Raw genomic sequence first — 22819 nt, forward strand, 5'->3', positions numbered from 1 at the left:
CTCCTAACAGTGTAGATAGACCGCTACCACTCCACAGCTGCATCCTTTCAGACAAAGCCAGGCGTTCTGGTACACTATCCATCAAGAGAACAAGCAGATGACTGCATTCTAACACTGCCAACTGACCTGGAGAGGCTTTGCTGTTAGGAGATTAGTCAGAATTAAAGTATAAATAGCTCTAAGGTGTACTTATGGGATAGAGAATAAAAGAAACACAAAATGCTAACATATATCCATTTTCACATTGATTAGTTATTTTCATTAATTTGCTTAGTTTCAGTCTGAAACAAATTTAAAAAAAAAAGCAAAAAAAAAAAATTAAAAACTTACAGTGTTTGAAGATTGGAAAGAAACCTAAATACACCATCAGCAATATGAGTGACTCTATTGTCCCCTAAATTCAATCTCTCTAGGAAACTCAAACCCACAAAGGCAGATTCATCAAGGCGGGTCAGCTGGTTATAGGACAAATCCCTGAAAAACAAGAAACACTGAAAGTCAAAAAATTATTATATTTAGCCCAACCTACAAATTTTACTCCATTGACATGCTAAGTTTAGTGTTTCTAACAAAGACTGAGGAAACAGAGATCTCATGACAACCATGAGCATAATCCCTCCAATCTGCTCTAGTCTCACACCCTCCCACGAAACACCACTCCACACTTACAGTTCAGACAGTCTCTGGCAGAACTCCCATGCGTCAGGGCTGATTCTTTCGATAGCATTCTGGCTCATATAGAGCTGCTGTAACATTCGCAAGCCATACAGCCACCCTTTGTTCACTCCTGTGAGGTTATTATGTTCCAGCTCTCTGTACAATTACAGAGAGAAGTGAGTAACTCAAACAAGGCGTTCAATACCACGACTATAAATCTCCATTAAATGCTTTGACAGACACCTTTGCTGAACTCTAGTGACCCAAGAAACTTAAGATCTAGCCCTAAAGGGACTAAGTAGCTACAAAACCAACACATCGAGTAGTACAAGATTCCTGATTCAGATAAATTCTGGTAACTTTGAGTCAAAACAATATAATTTATTTTTAGATTGAAAAGTTTAAGAATGATAACAAAAATACCAGTTAACTAAAAAAACTTAAAAGTCTGTACAAAAGCAAGGTGTGTAGCATGTGTAAGGCCCTGGGTTCAATCTTGGAGGGGAGGAGGAGAAGAAAGGGAGAAGAAAGTAAAGGTTGTTTGCCTTTTACCTCATATCAGAAAAACCGTGTATCTGTTAACTAACATTAAAAGCCCAGAAAGAGTCCTCCCAACTCTCCCTATCCTAGTACTTACAATTCTTCCATATTATTCAAGCCAAAAAATGCTCCATCTTTGAGTTTGCTAATTCCATTCCGTTGCATTTTCAATGAGCGTAAGGAATCAAGCCCTTGGAAGGTAAGGCCTTCTACAATTTTAATCCTGTTTCTTTTCAGTTCCCTTAAACAAAAAATTTTACAGTTAGAAAATTGGTTGAGTTACTCTAACAGTAACTTAAAAAGAAAAACTACTGTAAAAGAAACTTGTCTCTTACAATCCATCCATTTTGTTACTCACAAGAACTGGAGATGAGGCAGCTTGAAGACTTTAGGTGGAATCATGCTAATTCGGTTCCGGTTTAATTTTACCACTAATAAAGAACCTGATAAGTTGTCAAAGCAACCGGCCTCCAAGGTGGTTATCCTATTATTACTCAAATTCCTAAAATGACAAGGTAGCAGCAAAAGAAAAGAAACAGTGATAACTAACCAAAGTCTGTAACTCTGGCTCCAATTCCATCAATTAACTATATACATTTTGACAAAACATTAGACTGCTATCTCCCCAGCCCCCCAATCAGGCTGTTTATTTTCATGTCAGACAAAAGTCATGTGCCAAGGTTGCAACAACGTCATGGGAGGCACATATCATGCAAAGGCACGAATACCCAATCATCATGCTTATGAATCAAAAAAGAATCTTAACTGATATTTTTTTGTGTGTATGTGTATGTGTTATCCAACTGAGTATGCACATTGTGTGTATGTGGGTGTAGAGGCCAGAGCAGGATGGGGGAAGAGAAAGCTACCTCTATCATTCTCTGACTTATTACCTCAAGACAGGGTCTCCCATGGAATCAGGAATCTATCTATCATTTTGGCTAGGCTGGCTGGCCATCACTCTCAGGATATGCCTCTCACTACTCCCAATGCTGGAGTTACAGACACACACAGCCACGTCCCTATTATCACAGGCTATTTGGGATTTGAACTCAGGTTCTTGTGCTTGCAGAGCCAAGCACTTGTACCCACTGAGCAATCTCCTCAGCTCCTTCACTGCTATTTTAGTTCACAAATCACTTAACTGCTTTCTCCCTTTATCTACAAAATTAATTATGTTAGGGTTGTAGGTATAGCTCGGTGACGGAGTACATATGGCAAGGTCCTAGGAGTTTGAACCCCAGCCTTAAAAAGAGGGGGAAGGTGGGGTATGGTGGTAAATACCCTTAATCCCAGCTCTTGCAAGATAGAGGTAGATGGATCTCTATGAGTTTGAGGCAAGCCTGGTCTACATTGTAAGTTCCAGGCCTGCCAGAACAACACAGTGAAACCCTGTCTCAAAACAACGGGATGGAAAGTAAAGCTCCACTTCATTCAGGATGTTACTAAATAGTGTGCATGAATATGCTTTAGAAACTGGCACGCATGCTATCATCATCAATACACAGGGTAAGCTACTGTTTAACAAACAGTAACAAATCATTCCTACTTACTTTTTACAAAAGTAAATTACAAAAGCTGATTAGGACTGGAGGTATGGCTCATGGGACAGCAACCGCCTAGCATGACAAGATCCTAGATTTGGTTTCCAGTACCAAAATGTCAGCCATCTTGGGCTGACAAGATGGCCTAGCAAATAAAAACAGTTGCCAAACAAGCCTAACAACCTGAATTCCATCCCTGGAACACACATAAAGATGGAAGAAAAAAACTGAGCACTAGTGGCGCACGCCTTTAATCCCAGCACTAGGGAGGCAGAGGCAGACGGATCTCGACTTCAAGGCCAGACTGGTCTACAGAGTGAGTTCCAGGACAGCCAAGAATACACAGAGAAACCCTGTCTCAAAAAACTAAAAGAAAGAAAACCAAATGGGGGGTAGTTTGGGTGGGGGGGAGGCTGGGGAGTGGGAGGAGGGAGGACAGGGGAATCTGGTTGGTATGTAAAATGAATACAAAAATCTTTTAATAAAAAAATTATTTAAAAAAAATAATTCAATTCAAAAAAATGAAAGAAAACCAAGCAAAGAAAGAAAGAGACAGAGAAACAGAGAGGGAAGACAAAAACAATTCCACAAAGTTGTCCTCTGACCTCCACACTCTCACTGTAGGATATGTGTATTACATCACCCCATGTACAATAACAAACAAATCAATGTTAAAAGTTAAATCTTGAACGTTGCACTCAATGTCTAGCAATTTTTTTTACTGGCAACAGAGTACACTTTCTTTTCAGGTGAAGTAGAAGAATAAATAACCCCAAAAGCCCAAAGCTAAGCTTGTTTTACAAATGAATATCAAAATTAAATAAACAACAGACATTTGAGGGAATGTGGTTAACTGATGAAGGATAGAAATGCACTTTAAAGTAAATCTAGAAAGCAGGCAGTACACCAGTTACTGCCCAGCCCACTGTTCCCTTGCAGTTTACTCATGAACTACTCTTCCAATCAATTCGGTAAATGCAGGTCTCTATTTTACTTACAGATACTTCAGCGACATTTGAGGAAATGAAGATGTCTTGATCTCTGATATTATATTGGAACTGAGGTCTAAACTCTCGAGAGCAGAGTAAAGCTGGAATGCTTCTGCATTTATTTCTGGTATTAGATTATGGACTCTACAAAACAAGGGTTATACTGAAGTTATTGCCAATGATTTATCCCAGGCCACAAGAATACTAAATAATTAGGATAAATAGTATGGGCACTTGAAAAACAAACAACAGGTACTGTTATACTACAGTGAAAGCAGAGTGATAGCAGGTGTTGGTTCTCCAAAACAGGGATTTCTACATACATACATACATACACACACACACACACACACACACACACACTCACAATTAAATAGAAGATCTGAAGTCTTAACTTACAATGAAAGTAGAGTAATATTAGGTGTTGGTTCTCCAAAATATGGGATCTCTGTTAGCTCATTGTAATTCATTTTCCTAAGCAAAAGAGAAAACAGTTTTGAAAGTTTAATGGTGGAAATTACCTCCTGAATTCTGGTTTTTGGGTAATATGCTAGTGTATCCAAATTTGAAAAGGCCTATAACACAGAATAAATTAGACTAATATAAAATTGTGGTTTTGAAAAATTACAATTTTTTTTAAGATTTTTATTATTTCTAATTATGTGAGAAGAGGAGGGTTGTACAAATTAAGTGCAGTGGCATCAGATCCCCTAAAGCTTAAGTTACAGGCAGTAAGTAGTAAGCCACCCAATGTGAATGATGGGAACAAAACTCAGGTCTTCTTCAAGAGCAGTATGTGAGCTTAACCAAAGCTGAGCCATCTCTGCAGCTCTGAGAAATTGGAGGTTTTAATGTGTTACTTCATAGTAATGTTCTACCATTAAAATCAGTATTAAAAGCTAGATGTGGTTTTAGCACACCTGTAATCCCATTACTTGGAAGGAACAGGAAGGAGAATGTAAGTTCAAAACCAACCTGGACTATAACAGAAAGACCCTGTCTCAAAAAGCAATAGCAACAACAACAATAACAACAAAAATCAGTATTACAAAGGCTTGGACCAGATATGATGACACATGCCAGCAACCCCAGACCTTAGAAGACGGATGGAGGAAGACATGTAATCCAAGGCAACCTACAATGGACATTCTAGATCAGTCTAAGCTATGTAGCAAGATTCCATCTTTTTAAAGAAGGGAGTTGAGGAGCTGAAGAGATGGTTCCATTGTTAATAGCACTGGGTGCTCTTCTAGAAGACCCAGGTTTGATTCCCAGCACCCATATGGCAGCTCACAACTGTCTCAAACTCCAGTTCCAGGGTATCTGACTTCCTGTTCTGGCCTCTGTGGATCCCGCATGCACATGGTGTACAGACCAACATGCAGCCAAAACACCCATACACATAAAATAATAAAAACACTGTTTTTTAAAAGGGGGTTAAGAAGTGATACATTTTAATTTTAAAAATGTTTCAAAAGGAGGATGTATAGCTCAGTGGTAGGACAGTAGGGTAGCTGTGAGATGCCTCACATGGTTGTTGGGAATGGAACTCAGGTCCTCCAGAAGAGCAGCAAGTGCTCTTAACCACTGAGCCATCTCTCCAGCCCTTCCTTCAATTGTTTTCACAGCATCTCTAGATTAAATATTCCCAAATTCAGGCTGGAGAAATAAACGGTCCAGGCAGTAAAGTGCTTGGTATGCAAACATAAGGACCAAGTTAAGATCCCCAGCACCAATGTAAAGCTGAACAGAGTAGTACACATCTGTACACCCAGTACCGAGGTAGGGGAAATGGAACTAGGCAGATCCCTGGTGATCAATGACCAGTCAATCTAGCTGAATCAGTGAGGTTCAGGTTGAGAGATGCTGCCTCAAAAACTAAGGTAGAATGAGGCCAAGAACCTAAGACTAGGTAAATCATAGGCCCTAGGGGGAAATCTACTACTATTATCCTGTTAAATGAACATATCAATAAAACGACTCTTAATGACATATTGCTATATCCATAGATCAATGTATCTCTCAACTCTTATCAGAGAAGCGTCTCCATGAAGTAGACAGTAATTAACTGATCAACATGCAGAGTTAAGAAAATTTGGAATGCTCAGTCCTAAATAAGATATCTGTATCACACTCCTCCCAAAGTTCAGGGATGTACGAGAAAGAGGGGGCAGAAAGATCCTAAGAGCCAGAGGTGGCGGATGACTTCAAGGAAACAGCTGTCTTCTTAGACACAACAGGGCAAATGCACACATGAACTCATGGAGACTGCAACGGTATGCACAAGACCTGCACAAGCTCAAGCCAGACAAAACCCCAAGGGGAAGTGGACACTAAGTCCTACTCCAAGACAAAAAGCTACTTACAACTGGTAACTGATGGGAGAGGAAATCAGTTTTTTTCAATGGAGTGATATTGAGTATATCAACCACACTCAGGGAAGGCTCCATATTCAGGAATAACCAGCCAACACAAATTAGATTCCATGTTTGTTTAGGGATTTTACTTGTTTGTTTGTTTAGTTTTTAAGAGAGAAAGAGCACTGGACTAGGTGGTAGAAGCAAGTGGATTCTGTAATTTCAAGGCAAGCTTGATCTACAAAGTGAGTTCCAGGCTAGCCAGGGCTACACAGTAAGACACTGTTTCAAAAAACAAATCAACAACAACAACAAAAAACCAAAACCAAAAACAAAAACAAAAAAACGCTGGGCAGTGGTGGCACACACCTTTAATCCCAGCACCCAGGAGGCAGAGGCAGGCAGATCTCTGAATTGAGGCCAGCCTGGTTTACACAGTGAATTCCAGGACAGCCAGGGCTACACAGAGAAGTCCTGTCTTGAAAGAAAAACAAATCAAAAACAAGAAAAATAGAGAGAACATAAAAGTTGGGTGGATAGGGAGATGTGTGAGGATCTGGGAGGACTTGGAAAAAGGGAAAGAATATGGTCAAAATATATGAAATTCTCAAAGGATAAATAAAAACATTATCTTAAACAAATAAGGTAGGCAAGCAATTCAGGAGACACTTAATGCACATTTCTGGACTCCACAAGCACACACAAGACCACAAATACATACACACATACATACACCAAAAATACTCAAATTCATAATTAGGTTATTTCAAAGACTTTAATATTGAATAAATAAAAATAACTTACACTTCTTGTAAAGTCTGTGATTCCAAGCTTATGTTCCAGTTAGACAACCGGTTATGACTCAAATCCCTGAAAGAGGACAAACATACTTAAGTTTAGTGGTGGAAGCTGGATCTCAGACAAAAACAAAACAGGAACTAGCTAGATACTTCAGTGGTAGAGGGGCCAAGACCCAGGGACTCCCCAATGTGCCCAGGGAAGGGAGGAATTGCAAAACTAAAAAGGAAATACTGGAAATCCTACTAAAGGTAAATTTTTTTAAAGATTTATTTAGCCTTTAATCCTAGCACTCAGGTGGCAGACTACTGTCTATTGCCGGAGATGAGATAAAATTTTGAATATATAACTTCTCCACTTTTAGTTATGTGACTTTGGATTGACAAACCCTGTCTATAAATAAATAAATAAATAAATAAATAAATAAATAAATAAATAAATAAATAAATAAGCTGATAGATAACCAACCAACCAAAGATTTCTTTTTATTTTCAATTATGTTCATCTGTGGGTATGTGCATGGGAGTACAGATGTCCATGGAGGCCAAAGGCATCAGAGTCCCCTGAAGGCAGGGTTATAGGCACTCAATGTGGTCCTCTGCAAGACTCCTCTCTTCAAGAGCAGTATATGCTCTTAACCTCTGAGTTATCTCACCCATCCCTAACTGTGGATTTAGGGGATGGTGCTGAATTGTCTGTAACCTCAGCATTAAGAAGATAGAGGTAGGAGGATCACTCAATTTGAGGTTTGCCTGGTGTAAACTCTATGTAAGCTCTAGGGCAGCCAGGATTACATAGTAAGATCATTTAAAAAAAAAAGTGCAACTGAATTTCAGTATTACCAAAAGAAGTGCTTATGAATAAGTCTGTCCAAATTTCAAAACAGATCTAATACTTTTCAATTTTTAATGTGTTTTTAGTAATTTAGAATGTACCAATATGGTTCAATTTAAAAAAAAGGCCAAAGCCACCTATGGTGGTCCATACCTATAATCCCAGCACTTGGAAGGCTGAGGTAGGAGGGACATAAGCTACAGTCCAACCTGGACTGTACAGCAAATTCTTGTCTCGCAAACCAACAAGCTAGGTGTGGTGGTGCACTTGGGAAGGCAGAAGTAGACAGATCTCTGTGAGTTCCAGACTAGCTCAGGCTACATAGCAAGAAACTAAGATCCCATTAAAAAAAAAAAAATTAAGTATAAAAGGCTATAAAGTCTTCCATCCTTGTCACCAGCTTTCTAATGGACTGTCTTTTTCTAACAGCAACAAATGAAACTACTGTGTGGTTGCAGCCCTCCAATTTTTTATACAAATGATAATGCACACATTTTGTCCCTTGCTTTCTTTACTTAACAGTGAGTTTCTTTATCTCTTGTAGTGATTACATAAAAACCCAATCAGCTGTAAACAAATCTGAAGGTAGATGTCTGTCACAAGTCAAAATGAGAGTTTCTGTACTAAACTGGAAGAGGGCTGTATATGCAGTGGTGACGCACAAAGGCTAACACTGGAGTGCAAGGCTAACCTGTGCTCATACCAAGACCCAGTCTCAAAAAGCAAACAAACAAAACTGATCACATCCTTCAGGGAATTTGGTCTTCCTAAAAGGAGCTATCTAGCTTCTGGAGAAGGTAATAAATCTCATTTGAATTATGTTGATGATGGTGATAGTTCTGGCTTAATATTTATTAAGTAGCAGGCAGTCTTCTGTGTACTACTAGCTAAATAACACATAACTACAAGGTAAATATATTTACAATCTTCATTTTGCTTACATATAAAACAAGCACACAAACTAATAGTTTGTCAATCTAAAGTCATATAACTAAAAGTAGAGAAGTTATTTATTCAAAATTCCATCCCATCTCAGGCAAGTAGTTTACTGGAGTAGAAATTTCACTGAATTTCACCATGAGTTTAAACTTTTAACACAGAACTATCTTTTTTTTAAATTTTAATGATTTAATTTGATTTTGTGTTCATTGGCGTTTTGCCTGCATGTATGTCTGTGTGATAGTGTCTGATCCCCTGGAACTGTAGTTAGAAAGTTGTGAGCTGCCATATGGGTGCTGGGAATTGAACCCAAGTCCTGTGGAAGGGCAGCCAGTGTTCTTAACTGCTGAGCCATCTCTCCAGCCCCATAGAACTATCTTTTAAAGTATTTTATTCAAAAGAAATTATTTGGGACGGGCAGTGGTGGTGCACGCCTTTGATCCCAGCACTCGGGAGGGAGAGGCAGGCAGATCTCTGCATTCAAGGCAAGCCTGATCCACAGAGCAAATTCCAAGACAGCCAGGGCATCACAGGGAAACCCTGTTTCCAAAAACCACAAGAAGAAAAAAGAAATTATTTGACCAAGGACTGTCTATATTGCCACTGAGTGACATCCACAGGAGAACTCTTAGGGAGGAGTGCAATCAAGTTAGACTACCAAGGACCTAAGGAGATGAGTTGTGACTCAGTAGATTAAGTTGCTTGTCAAGCAAGTATAGAGACCAGGGTTTGGACCCCCAATACCCACACAACTGCCATGTGGGCCCAGAAGCCCACCTATAATTCCAGCACTTAGAAGGCAGAGACAGGATCGCAAGAGCAACCTGGCTAGCTAGACTAAGAGGTTCGATGAGCCCTGGGTTCAGTTGAGAGACCCCTGCTCAAAGGAACACTCCCAGTACCAACCTTGGGCCTCCTCACTCATGTGCACACATGTGCACCCACACCTGCACAGATACATATGTCCACACATATACATAATAATAAATTAACTACCAGGGAGATTTAGGGTTTGGTAAAGCATCACTGGAACTGCTATGATTAAAATGAAAGCCAACTATTCCCTTCAACGATCCCCAAAATGTACTTAACAATCAGTAACCTTTTCTGTATTTTCTAACACTACAAATATGAGTATTAATGGATGACTGATGTGTAAACATCTTAATGAAGGCTTTATCACTCTGAGCTGTAGATTCCCCTTCTCACTCATGCTACAGGGAAGCAGCTGTGATAATCAATTAATTATTAAAGTGCTTAATGCCACCCAGAGCCTGAGGTTCCATTACTGTGGTTGTGCAGTGCTCTCAAGGTGTAAATTATTTACAAAATGCTCAGAGAAATCACAAGTTCTGCAAGCCAACTACAAAGAATTTCTGCAGCCACAAAGATACAGGAGATTTTTGCTCAGTCAGATATGTCCACTTCTGTGTCAATAATCTTTTTTGTTTTCAAGAATCAAAAGCATTAGCCAGGCAGTGATGGCACACGCCTTTAATCCCAGCACTCAGGAACAGAGGCAGGCGGATCTCTATGAGTTCGAGGCCAGCCTGGTCTACAAAGCGAGATCCAGGACAGCTAGGGCTACACAGAGAAAACTTATCTCAAAAAAACAAAATAAATAAATGAATAAATAAAATACTAAAACCACAATCTAAATATTGATTCTGAACTCTGACTCCATGAGAAAGATAGCAGTAAAAAGATAGATAGCCCACCAAAAACCTGGTCAATATATTGGGGTACACACCAATACCATATTTAGTATTCCAGAATCATCCATTTAACACCACTTCTAAGAATCTAGTCTACAGCTGGGCGGTGGTGGCCCACGCCTTTAATCCCAGCACTCCAGAGGCAGAGCCAGGTGGATCTCTGTGAGTTCAAGGCCAGCCTGGTCTACAGAGAGAGATCCAGGACAGCCACTAAAACCACACAGAGAAACCCTGTCTTGAAAAACCAAAAAAAAAAAAAAAAAAAAAAAAAAAAAAAAAGTCTACATATATAATCATACCATTTTGGAAAACCATCCAAGAGGTTATTGTACTAAAAAAATCCTAAATGAAACCTACATGCTGTTAAGATGAGTTAAATAACTTATGAAAATTCCATCCTATGGAGTTCTCTGAAGCCAGTTAAAATATACAACACATACTTATACAAACTACACAGTGGCTTCATTTACGTTTTCAAAAGATACATTTGTAAGACGCCTTCCCAACAAATAACTGTGGTTTTTCTTAACTGTGACTAAAGAACTTTTACTTTCCACCTTGAATGTCCCCACTCTATTTTAATATTTGACCATGAAAAAAAAAAACTGTTTAAAAACAAACTCACCATAAGTGGTCAAAGGCCTAAGTAACTGTGAGTGCTCAGCTGTGGATGAACCATCCATCAACCTCCCCATTCCCACAGAGCCATCCAAGGCTCAGAGAGCATCTCCAAGGAGGACGCAGTAAGAATGTAAGAGCTGGTGGATGGGAGGAGAACTATGAAACGCTGACTCCCAGACATGATACGGCTACTGCACTCACTAACTTGCAACTACCGTGGCTATCTGCACAACACACCGGCCAAAATTCCAGCATGAATGGGGAGGAGCACCCCCAACACCATGCCCCAGCCTTGGCAGAGGAGCCAGGACTAAAGGAGAGAGAATCACCCACAAACACACATAATTTAAAAGAATAAAATACATTTTTAAAAAATAAGAGGCTAGGTGTAGTGATACACACCTGTAGTCCCAGCATTCAGAGACCAAGGCAGAAAGACTGTAAATTAGAGGCATGGACAACACATTATAAGAATCTGTCTCTCAAAAAAGGGGGAGGGGGCAGGAGGGGAGAGAAAGAAAAAGTCTGGGAACAGTGGAACAATGCTGTTGGTTATATCCTATACTATAGAGAAAGGTATGACATTTTCCATTATTTGTGAGCATTTCTGAAAATCAATTGAGTTCATGTTTTTTTATTGGACTATTCTTTTTTTTCCTATTTATTATTTCTAAGTTAAAACTTTTAAATGTGAAATGGACATTAAAAACAAGCTATCACCAGGGCAGTGGTGGCGCATGCCTTTAATCCCAGCACTCGGGAGGCAAAGGCAGGTGGATTTCTGTGAGTTCAAGGCCAGCCTGGTCTACAAATCGAGTTCCAGGACAGCCAGAGACAGAGAAACCCTGTCTCGAACAAGAAAACCAAACAAACAAACAAAAAAAAAAAAACAAGCTATCTTAGCTGGGGACAGGAGATAGACTCAAGTGGGATCTCTGTGAGTTTCAGGCCAAACCAGAGTGCCAGAGTGAGACCTTGTCTGAAAACAAACAAGCAATACCAAAAAAGCTATCTTAACACTTAAAGTATTGGTTTAAGGGCTGGAGAGACGGCTCAGTGGGTAAAGGCACTTGCTGCACAAGGCTGCCAATCTACGTTGATCCCTGGAACCCAAGGTAGAGGAGAGAACAGACTCCACAAAGTTGTTCTCTGACCTCCACACTCATACTCACACCAAAACTTTACTTTAAATAAATAACTGCTGTGGATATCATTCTGTATAAATAAAACACTGATTGGACAGTGGCCAGGCAGGAAGTATAGGCAAGACAAGGAGAGAGGAGAATTCTGGGAAGTGGAAGGCTGAGTCAGAGAGACACTGCCAGCCGCCGCCATGACAAGCTGCATGTGAAGACGCCGGTAAGCCACGAACCACGTGGCAAGGTATAGATTTATAGAAATGGATTAATTTAAGATATAAGAACAGTTAGCAAGAAGCCTGCCACGGCCATACAGTTTGTAAGCAATATAAGTCTCTGTGTTTACTTGGTTGGGTCTGAGAAGCTGTGGGACTGGCGGGTGACAGAGATTTGTCCTGGCTATGGGCCAGGCAGGAAAACTCTAGCTATAAATAACATGTAGTGAAGATCTAATCACAGAGCCATATATCAACTGGGTTTCTCATCACTAAAATAACCCATGATTCCTCAATAACAAACATAGGTTTTGTTTGTTTTTTATTATTTTGTGGGAGGAATTTAAATTAGGTCAACTGCTGAGCCCTCTCTCCAGATCTTTTCAGCTTACCTTTTCAGACACTGTCTCTAAATGAACCTGAAGCTCACTCACCATTTCCACTAGACTGGCTGGCTACCAAGCTTCTGGGATCCACCTGCCTCCATCCAATACACTGATGTTACAGGCATGTACAGCCATGCCCACCTTTTATATGAGTGCTGGGGATTTTAACTCAGGTCACCTTGCTTTCACAGCAAGCACTCTTACCCACCAAGCCCATCTCCTAGTCTTTAAATGGTAACATAGTTAACCCAGCATCAGGTTTAACAGCGTCCCAAAGAAAGACTCTTATGCTCAGGATTAGCTATACTTTTGCCAATGAAACTTGCCATGATTTAAATTATATGAGCATAAATAAGTAAATAATATGAACAAGCTGTAATAGTATTTCAAAACAAATATATTAAGTACAAGATAAGAGAAACCCAAAAGAAACAGTATTTAGTTTCTAATTCTTATTACAGTACACTTTCTACTGTTGAACTGTTCATTGTTTAATTGTAAAATTGTTCATCACTAGTTATCCTGGCAACTATTTTACAAATAACATAACAGCCCTCCACCCCTTTTGGAAGCAGGGGTAAGGAACACACATTCCTTTAAAAAAGTAAAGTTTATATAAACTATTCCATTCTTCTGAGGATTGTTCTAAATACAAACTTAGTAATTTGGTTGGGATAAATGTTGCACAATCCTAATTACCTTAACAATAAAAACCCGGAGTCAGATATTGAGAGTGAAAGCTGAAAGATCAGAAAAGCAGATGAGCCAGCCACCAGAAACTTCTTACCTCTATGAAATCTCAGACTGATTCCTAGAGCATCCTGTCTCAAGGAATCCTCAGAATGAATGGGCTGCATCCCATCTCCACTGGCTTTATTTTCCTGTCTCCACCTCCCTAGTGCTGGGATCAAAGGCTGCACCACCATAGCCTGGCTGTTACTTTTAGACTGGATCAATCTCATGTAGCCCAGGGTGGCCTTGAACTCCTGATCTTCCTGCTTCCTCCTCCCAGGTGCTGGATTAAAGGTATGTGCCATCACTGCCTGGCTTCTATGGTTAACTAGTGGCTAGCTCCACTCTCTGATTTCCAAGCAAACTTTATTTGTTAGAACACATACAAAATATCACACAACAGGTAAAATTATTTAAATTGCTTTCTTTTTTTTTTTTTTTTTTACTTGTATGAACTGTGAACAACTTAACATTTTCATGATTAGAGTAATAGAGAATAAGTTGAGTCATCTACTTTGGCACACTAAAGAAAATATAAGAACACATTCAAAGCCCTTCTTTAAAACATTTTTGCTAAGCTTTTAATATGATCTTTTTCCATTGGTTAAATGCCAGTTTTTCATTCGGCTAGGACGACCTTTAAAGAATAAGGGCTGGGAAGATGGCTCAGCAGTTAAAGTACTTGGCAAGATTAAAGACTAGCATGCAGAGCCCCAGAACCCACATAAATGTTGTCTAGGTGTGGTGGTCCACCTGTAATTCCAGTCTCCAAAGGCATTGAGAGACAGGGATCCCCCCCAGCAAGCTAGCTAGCACAACCAGATCTTGGTGTGACTGAGAGTCCTTCCCTCAAGGAATAATGAGAAGAACAATCTCGCAATCAATCTCTTGTAGTGGACATCTGTTTTGCCTGTGACCTTGAAGTACTGTATGTAGCAGGTAACTGTTCTACCTATAACCTTGAAGTACCTGCCCCTGGGGCGTGGCCTCAGGGCTACCCTTAAGACTTGAGACACACATATAAGGATCTCTTCTCTCTCACAAGGGCTTGGATGGTGGGGACTGACTCAGGCAGAACAGTGTGGGACAGTACCTCAGCCTTCCAGGACCCTTCCACAACTCTCCTATTCTGTCTAGTGAGTTTTCTTTCCTAATAAATTCCTTTCACCCGTTAAGCAGACTCCGTGGATTTCTCACATTAATATCTCTCTCTCTCTCTCTCTCTCTCTCTCTCTCTCTCTCTCTCTCTCTCTCTCTCTCACACACACACACACACACACACACACACACACAAAGTAAATCAAGAACAAAACATGTAAAATATATAAAATTTTAGAACTCTAAGATTGGGTTAGATAGATGGTCACCAGCTCAGGGCGCACAGTGTTCTTCAAGAGGTCCTGAGTTCAATTCCTAGCCCCTATGTCAGGCAGCTCACAATGCTCTGTAACTCTAGTTTCATTGGAGATTGGATGCCTCCAACCTCCAGGCACTTGTACGTACAGACAGACAGACAAATTAAAAATAAAAATATATTTGTTAAAAAATGCTATTTACTAAGATGAGAGAAATGCATTTTCAAGCATTAGGAAACTATGTGATTATAGTAATAAAAAGCAAGAACATGATTACTCCCTTGATTACGCATGTTGTATACTGGAAATATAAAGGGGTTTATTTTTTTATTTATTTTATGTGTATGGTGTTTTGCCTGCATGTATGTCTATGTATCATGTGCATGCTTGGGATCTGCGAACAAAACAGAAGAGGCATCAGATCCCCCAGTTATAGATGATTGTGAGCTGCCACTTGAGTGCTGGGAATTGAACCCTACTCCCTATAACAGCAGCTAGCGATTTTAACTGCTGAGTCTTCTCTCTAGGCCCCTACAAAGCATTTTTAATAAAAACAAAGCATACTTGAGACACTGACCAGTACTTAAGTGGGTCTTCCAAAGCATAAAGGAATTTTGAAGAATTAAGCAAAACACAGATCTCCTAAATTGGCATTTAAGAGGCAATGACAACTTGGGCTGCAGATAGAGCTTAGAGGACTTGCTTAGCAGGAGCAAGGCCCTAGCACTCTAAACTATTTTGACTAAATGGTTCCCCACTAACACTGGATATTAGTATAACTAGGAAGGATTTAAAAATATAGGCTGATAAAAAAAAAACCCTGTCTTGAAAACACCAAATATATATATTGAGCATTCCTAACCAGAAAATCCAAAATGCTCCAAAGTCCTAAACTTTTGAGCAGCAACGTAATGACACATAATGCCACAAGTCAAAAATTAGACATACTAGTGCCCAGTGTGACGGTTCACAGTATGATCCTAGCACTCAGGAGGCAAAAGCAGGAGACTCATGAGTTTGAGAACAGCAAGGACTACTTAGCAAGGCCTTGTCTCAAACAACAAAAAAGCTGTTTCCTGGTCCACCTAGCTGTGAGCAAGTCACCAGCGTGCGCCTTCTGCCATGGAGTCTTCCTTTCCAGAATAGACTGCATCTCTCAGAACATGAGCCAAAACAAATCCTTCCTCCCTTGAGTTGATACATGGCAGGTAATTGGTCCAGCAACAAGAAAAGTAACTAATATAAAAAAAAAAAATCCATACTAAAAAGTGGGGCTAGCCGGGCAGTGGTAGCACACGCCTTTAGTCCCAGCACTCTGGAAGCAGGGGCAGGTGGATCTCTGTGAGTTCAAGGCCAGCCCAGTCAGTCTACAAAGCAAGTTCCAGGACAGCCAGGGCTACACAAAGACACCCTGTCTTGGGGGGCGGGGGATGCTGATCATCTTGATCATCTTGCTTTGTGGGCCTTAGAACTGGTTTGCAAGAAGAAAGAAGATTAACTTTGAGCTATGGATTAGAGAAGCTCTAGAATGTTAAGAGGCAGAGGTTAGTGAGCCACACACTGATACTAAATTACTGATAAAGGTATAAATAGTAGAGGCTATGCTCATGAGGCTTCAGAGAACAAGGACTCTTACTTACAGGGAATTAGACTAGAGGCCATTCACATTACATTCTGACAAGGAATGTGGCTGCATTCTACCTGTGTTTTGAAATTTTTGGTGAGGCTGAATTCAAAATAATTGACTATGTTTAATGGAAGAAATTTCAAAACAGCATACATTCAGACTGCGGCAGGGTTACTGCTCGGTATGCTTAGTAAAAAGTTTATAATGACAATTCAATCAGAAAGTGGAAAATATATAGAAAATGAGCAGTTGAGCTGGAAAAAGAACATGAACCTGCTTAAAGTAGTGAGTATGGACGAATCAGCTACATTTGTTGAGACTGGCACCATTAAGGAAAAATCACACACTTTCCACAGGAACAACAGAAAAGATGCCGTGAGTGGAAGACACTATCCATCAAGATTCCAACTTGTAAAAATATAAATTCATTAGAAAAGAGAATAGCTGAACGGAAGAGTACAGTCCCACAGATAACCTCACAGGAAAATAAACGTTTTCAGCTAGGCAAACACTCAATAGTTCCCATAGCTGTAGTCCAACAGGGTTAGGTAGTTAGTATCTCCAACATAGTACTGTCAACATGGTACTAGTTTTGCAAACACACATAATGCAGGAGTGGGAAGTCTTGGAGACTTGAGCCAGGGTTCCAGAAAGCCAGGCCAGGAAGACTACAGCAGGATCGAATTCCCCACAGGGATACCCTAAGTAGGCTGTACATGCAACTGTGAAGAGGAAACCAAAGGTACAACGGAGAACCTAGGACACTGGCGATGCCAGAAATGTGTTAAGTTCCACAAGGAAAACAGAAGGCATCAAGTGAGGTAGGCCCAATGGAAAGACCACATGGCCCCTATGCAACCTATCTGAAAGATGGTGCTACCCAAGTCCACTGGGGAACTGAAGATGCTGTCACAGCCCCAGATACCAGACACAGAGCTTCAGGGTCTGGTGTCTGCCCTGACAAGTTTCAGTCTTCCTTTGGTCTGATCGTTTTTGTTATGCATCCATTTATCCTTTAGGAATAATGCTTATTCCATTATACATTACAAGTAGGAACCTTGCTTTTTGATTTTACAAGTGGCTCCCAATTAAGACTTCCTTGGCCTTAGATGAGACTTTGAACTTTTTGTTTGTTTGGTTTTGGTTTTGGTTTTGAAGACAAGGATTCTCTGTGTAGCCCTGGCTGTCCTGGAACTCAATCTATAGACCAGGCTGGCCTCGAACTCAGAGATCTACCTGCTTCTGCCCTCTGAGTGCAGGGAGTAAAGGCGTGTGCAACAACCACCCTGCTGAGACTTTGGACTTTTGAACAGTGTTGAGACTGTAAATTTATAGAGACTCGATGAAAAACTTAGCTAGAGTTATTCAAAGGAAGCTAATGTCCTCTATGTAGTAAAGAATTAACCTACTCACAACTATTCTAAAGGAACAAATGGAAACAAGTCTTAGTTATTGTAACAAAAACAGAATGAGGGACCAGCCAGATGACTTAGCAGGTAAAAGGGCTTGCTGCCAAACCTGACACCCTGAATTCAATACCTGGGACCCACATGGCAGAAGAGGAGAACCGACTTCCACAGATTGTTTCTGACCTCCACAGATGCACCACAGCATGTACCTGCCCACCCACACACTCAATAAATATATAAATAAATGTCATTAAACAGAAACAAACCTTACAATCCCCCCTTATGTGTGGTGACTCGTCACTTGGGAGGCAGAAATAGGCAAACCTTTTTGAGTTCAAGGCCAGTCTGGTCTATGGAAGGAGTTCTAGGCCAGCCAGGGCTATACAGTAAGTTCCTGTCTCAAACAAACAAACAAACAAACCACAACAAAACACACACACAAAAAAACCAAAATAAAACAAAAAACCCCACCACCAGGAAGCAGGCATATGCAGAAAGGGATTGTGAACAATGCCAGTTCTCAACATGTGAGCCTGTGGGAGATACTTCATATTCAAACCATAACACCAACTACGTGGCTGGAAAAGGAGAGGTATGGAGACAATACAAAGTTCAGCCAGTTGTGGTGGTCCACACACGTAGACAGGCTGAAGAGGCAGAAGCAGAGGTGGAAGGACCACAAGTTCCAGGCCAGCCTGGGCTATAGCTTTGGGTTGGTAAGATGGCTCAGAGCAGCAGTTCTCAATCTGTGGGTCGCAACTGTTTTGGGGGGTCACAACTGTTTTTGGGGTCGAACGGCCCTTTCTCAGGGTTTGCCTAAGGCCATCAGAAAACACAGATATTTATGTTAGGCTTCATAACAGTAACAAAATTACAGTTATGAAGCAGCAATGAAAATAATTTTACAGCTGGGGGTCACCCCAACATGAGGAACTGTATTAAAGGGTCACAGCATTAGGAATATTGAGAACTACTGGCTCAGAGGGTGAGAGTATTTGCCACCAAGCTTGAGGGTAAAATTCTGACCCACTGGGACCCATATGGTAGAAGGAGAGAATCAACTTCTACAAGTTATCCTCTGACCTCCACACATGGTCATACATACAAACAATAAATATTTTTAAAAAAGAAAAGAAGTTACAATTTTACTGGGCCCTCCAATCTATGTATGTAGGTATGTGCTTAATTAAATGAAACACAATAATGAGTTCTGTGCCCAGAGAATCCAATTTTGAAAAACCAAGCATTTTAGAGAATTTCTAAGACAGAGAACCATAAAGACCATATCCAATAAACTGAAAAACACAACAGTTATGCTTGAGGTGTTGCTCTATAATACAGCAGTTATCTAACATGCCTAAAAACCTAGATTCAATACCCAGCACTGAAAAAATAATAATAAACAGAATTAACAAATTTTGTATACAATTATTTTCATGAGTGCTGTAAGTTTGAGCTTTTGAGGTTCCTTAAAACACTGAATGTGCTTTAAAATTCAAGATAACATAAGGAACCCTAAGTATACCTGGCAATTATGTAGCTAATAGTAATTGCTGAAGAATGCTTCAGCCTGGGCTTAAAACAATACAATCCTATCCTTGAACATTCTTATGAGTTTTTGTGCTAATGGAAGACTCAATTACATTTCTTTTTTTTTTCTTTTTTAAAAAGATTTATTTATTTATTTATTATGTATACAGTGTTCTGTTGCAGGCCAGAAGAGGGCACCAGTGTGGTCATATATTGTGTACCCTAATAAAATTTGACTGAAGATCAGAGAACAGAACAAACCACTAGATTAAACATAGAGGTCAGGCAGTGGTGACATACACCTTTAATCCTAGCACTCGGGAGGCAGAGATCCAGATGGATCTCTGTGAGTTCAAAGCCACCCTGGACTACATGAGATTGACTCAGTCTAGGAGAGAAACAGAGCCAGGCAGTGGTGGCACACGCCTTTAATCCCAATACTTGGGAGTCACATGCCTTTAACCCCAGCACTAAAAATGTGATATGGTGGGTGGAGAAAGGTATATAAGGCATAAGGAGACAGGAACTAAGACTTTTCGGCAGAAGCATCCCTTTCAGCTGAAGCCCTTTCGGCCGGAGCTCTTTCTAGCTGAGGAGCTGGTGAGGTAAAAGGTAGTGGCTGTGGCTGCTCTGCTTCTTTGATCTTTCAGCTTTCACCCCAATATCTGGCTCGGGGTTTTTATTACAAAACCATTTAGCAATTCGTGAGACCATTTTAAGATTCATGTTACACACCAGGTCTCATTACGGATGGTTGTGAGCCACTATGTGGTTGCTGGGAATTGAACTCAGGAATTGAACTCAAGACCTCTGGAAGAGCAGCCAGTGTGCTTAATTGCTGAGCCTTCTCTCCAACCCGCAATTACATTTCTATAAGAGAATCATTCTCTAAGACATTTCACTTCAACTGAAAACATCATTTTTTTTTTTTTCCGGTTTTTGAGGACAGGGTTTCTCTGTGTAACAGCCCTAGCTGTCCTGGAACTAACTCTATAGTCCAGGCAGGCCACGAACTCTCAGAGATCCGCCTGCCTCTGCCTCCCGAATGCTAAGATTAAAGACCTGTGTCAATTTCATTACAGGACATTAAAATTTACTGAATGAAAGCTGGGAATGGTGGGGGAGCACTAAGTAAACTGAGGCAGGAGGATAGACAGTTGGAGGCCATCCTGGGCAATACCTCCTCTCAAAACACAAAAGAAAAAACAAACAAGCAAAAAACCCAAACAACTAAATGTCAGCTTCTGGTGACATGTTGCATTTTGGGTAGCATTACTTCTAATTACTATTTACCTACAAATGATTATTCATTTTTAGTGCTAGTGATCAAACCCTGTCCTTCTTGCATGCTAAACAAGCATGCTCAGCAAGCCTCACATGAAGGATCTCCAAAAGTAGGCCATATTTATTTCAATTACAGTTACATTAAGTCATATTGTGTTTAAACCTATGTCAGATTCAATCTATCATAATCAGGTAGCTGTCTCAATAATTTCTTTGAAAAAAGATACCTGCTGTATAAGGAAGATGCTATACTACGTTTTCAGACTACATTACACGATAATAAGAATCTTAAATCTTGAGTCAATAAACCAGAATTAGCTACAGCTGTCACCACCATAAAATGACAGAATCTGTGTTACTATGTTCTAATTCTATGTTAACTGTAGTAGTTGCTAATTTTCTCAATGAATATGAGTTAGCTTCTTTCCTGTCTATGCTAACCTATAAATACGTACTGCAAATATATACTTAACCTCTGCAATACAGATATTCTATCTGTATTCTATTTCCAATGAGAACCCAACTATTTTTCATATTTTAATTACATCCCCAAGTATTTTCAGTAGTAACTCTTTTTACGAGGTAACTCTAGAAGACAATAATTAATGTGCATGTCGCTCAGTTAGTGGCAGAAATATAACTGTATGTTGGTGGCTAAGAAGTCTCATAATTACAGTATTAAATACCTACTGACTCAGACCAATGAGCTCTCCAGGTGCCACTAGCTAATACAAGTTTGTCAGGATTTGAAGTCAGAGCAAGTCCTGAATCCACTCAACGACTGTATTGGATTATCAACACATAAACAAAGAGATCTGATGTGAAGGTTCTCTGCCTCAAAGCAATGTAGTGAAAACAAAGTATCATGATTTGGGAAGAAAAAAATCCTTTCCCTTCTTTAAATTGACTACTAAAGAATACTGCTCTTACAAAAATATTCGAGGTCAGCAATGACCTTCCTTATGCATGATGAGGTTTTTCAACCCTGTCAAGTATTCAAACTGAATCATACAATGAATGAGCCGATGGGAGAATTGGGGACAAAAGAGAGCTCCTGTGTCTTTTGGGAGAGATCGTGTTTGCATCACGTGCCCAAGGACCAATCAAGCTGGAACACAAAAAATGATGCAGCCCAAAGAGGGCTTCGCACTTGGACCGGGCCCACAACCATCCACAGTATCCGTTGTGCTCAGGATCCGTGAGTCCAACGCTCAACATCCCCAGCCCAGAACATCACAAACTCCAGGGGCCCCAGATCTTAGTCCCAATCTCCCCACGAGTCCCAGGAAACCCAACACTCAAAGTTCACAATCTCCGCAGGGCGATTCCCTCCCGAACCCGGGCTAGCGACCGCGCCCTCGGGCCCTCTACTCACAGGCTGGAGGTATCGGGGGGCAGCGGGCCTGACAGTGCCCTCCAGCTGGGCGCGGGCAGCTTCCTGCGACTGCAGTCCAGCAGTGGAAGGCGGCAGGCGCAGGGCGCCGGGCACAGGCCGGCCCGGGCGGCGGGCAGCAGCAGCAGCGCCTGCGCAAGGACGAGCAGCCGCGCGAGGGGTCCCGACCCACAGCCCAGGCGCCGCTGCTCGCAGACGCCGCGGGGTGCGGCCGCCATCTTCCCGCGGCCGGGACCCGCTCGAGGACCGAGGCTGGCTCAGAGAGGCGGCTGAGGACAGATGCCCGGAGGCCAAGCCGCCACCCAGAGCCCCGGCCGTCACCTGTCCCCTCTCAAGGCAAGCGAAAGGTGGCAACGACGCGACCGCGGGGGAGGGGGGCGGCAGTGGGGGGCGTACAGCTGAAGCCCTGACAGACACCGCTCGCCCGCCCCGCCCCGCGACGCAACGTCCTCACGCTCAGAAGCCAGCCAATCGGAGCCGCAGGACGAGGTTGCGTCGGAAATGGAGTCCAGATGGGGCGAGGCCTGAGATGGCCCCGCCCTCTGATTAGGCGGGCATTAAAGTGGCCCGTCCCCCTTCTCCTTGCTTCCGCTGCCGTTCCGCCGCTATTCCTCCGCTTGGGGGCGCACTGGGTCCTTAAAATAGAGCGGCGTCCGCTCCGCCGAGTCTTCACTGCGGTTGATCTGCTGTAGTAGAGGAAAAGGACCTATTCTGTAGGCTGCAGCAGGAGGGAATGGCCGAGTCTTCACTGCGGT

General features: G+C 41.3%; 1 protein-coding gene and 1 non-coding gene across 3 annotated transcripts in view; both read right to left on the reverse strand.

The window, feature by feature from the left end:
* Nucleotides 1-22502, reverse strand: part of Lrig2 (leucine rich repeats and immunoglobulin like domains 2) — a 59542-nt gene extending 37040 nt beyond the window's left edge. For both annotated transcript variants that reach the window (XM_059266008.1, XM_059266007.1), the window contains exons 1-8: nt 22047-22502; nt 6892-6957; nt 4130-4204; nt 3740-3874; nt 1556-1699; nt 1295-1438; nt 670-813; nt 331-474 (exon numbers count right to left, since the gene is read on the reverse strand). In XM_059266008.1, the coding sequence (XP_059121991.1) occupies nt 331-474; nt 670-813; nt 1295-1438; nt 1556-1699; nt 3740-3874; nt 4130-4204; nt 6892-6957; nt 22047-22282 (1088 nt within the window). In that variant the 5' untranslated portion in view covers nt 22283-22502. The remainder of the gene's footprint in view (nt 1-330; nt 475-669; nt 814-1294; nt 1439-1555; nt 1700-3739; nt 3875-4129; nt 4205-6891; nt 6958-22046) is intronic.
* On the reverse strand, nt 1853-1957 carry LOC131913951 (small nucleolar RNA U13). The gene has a single exon (XR_009380020.1). It is a non-coding gene; the product is annotated as a small nucleolar RNA U13 (small nucleolar RNA).
* Nucleotides 22503-22819: the final 317 nt, after the last annotated feature.

The sequence above is a fragment of the Peromyscus eremicus genome, chromosome 6 (genome assembly GCF_949786415.1).
Source record: "Peromyscus eremicus chromosome 6, PerEre_H2_v1, whole genome shotgun sequence".
NCBI lineage: Eukaryota > Metazoa > Chordata > Mammalia > Rodentia > Cricetidae > Peromyscus > Peromyscus eremicus.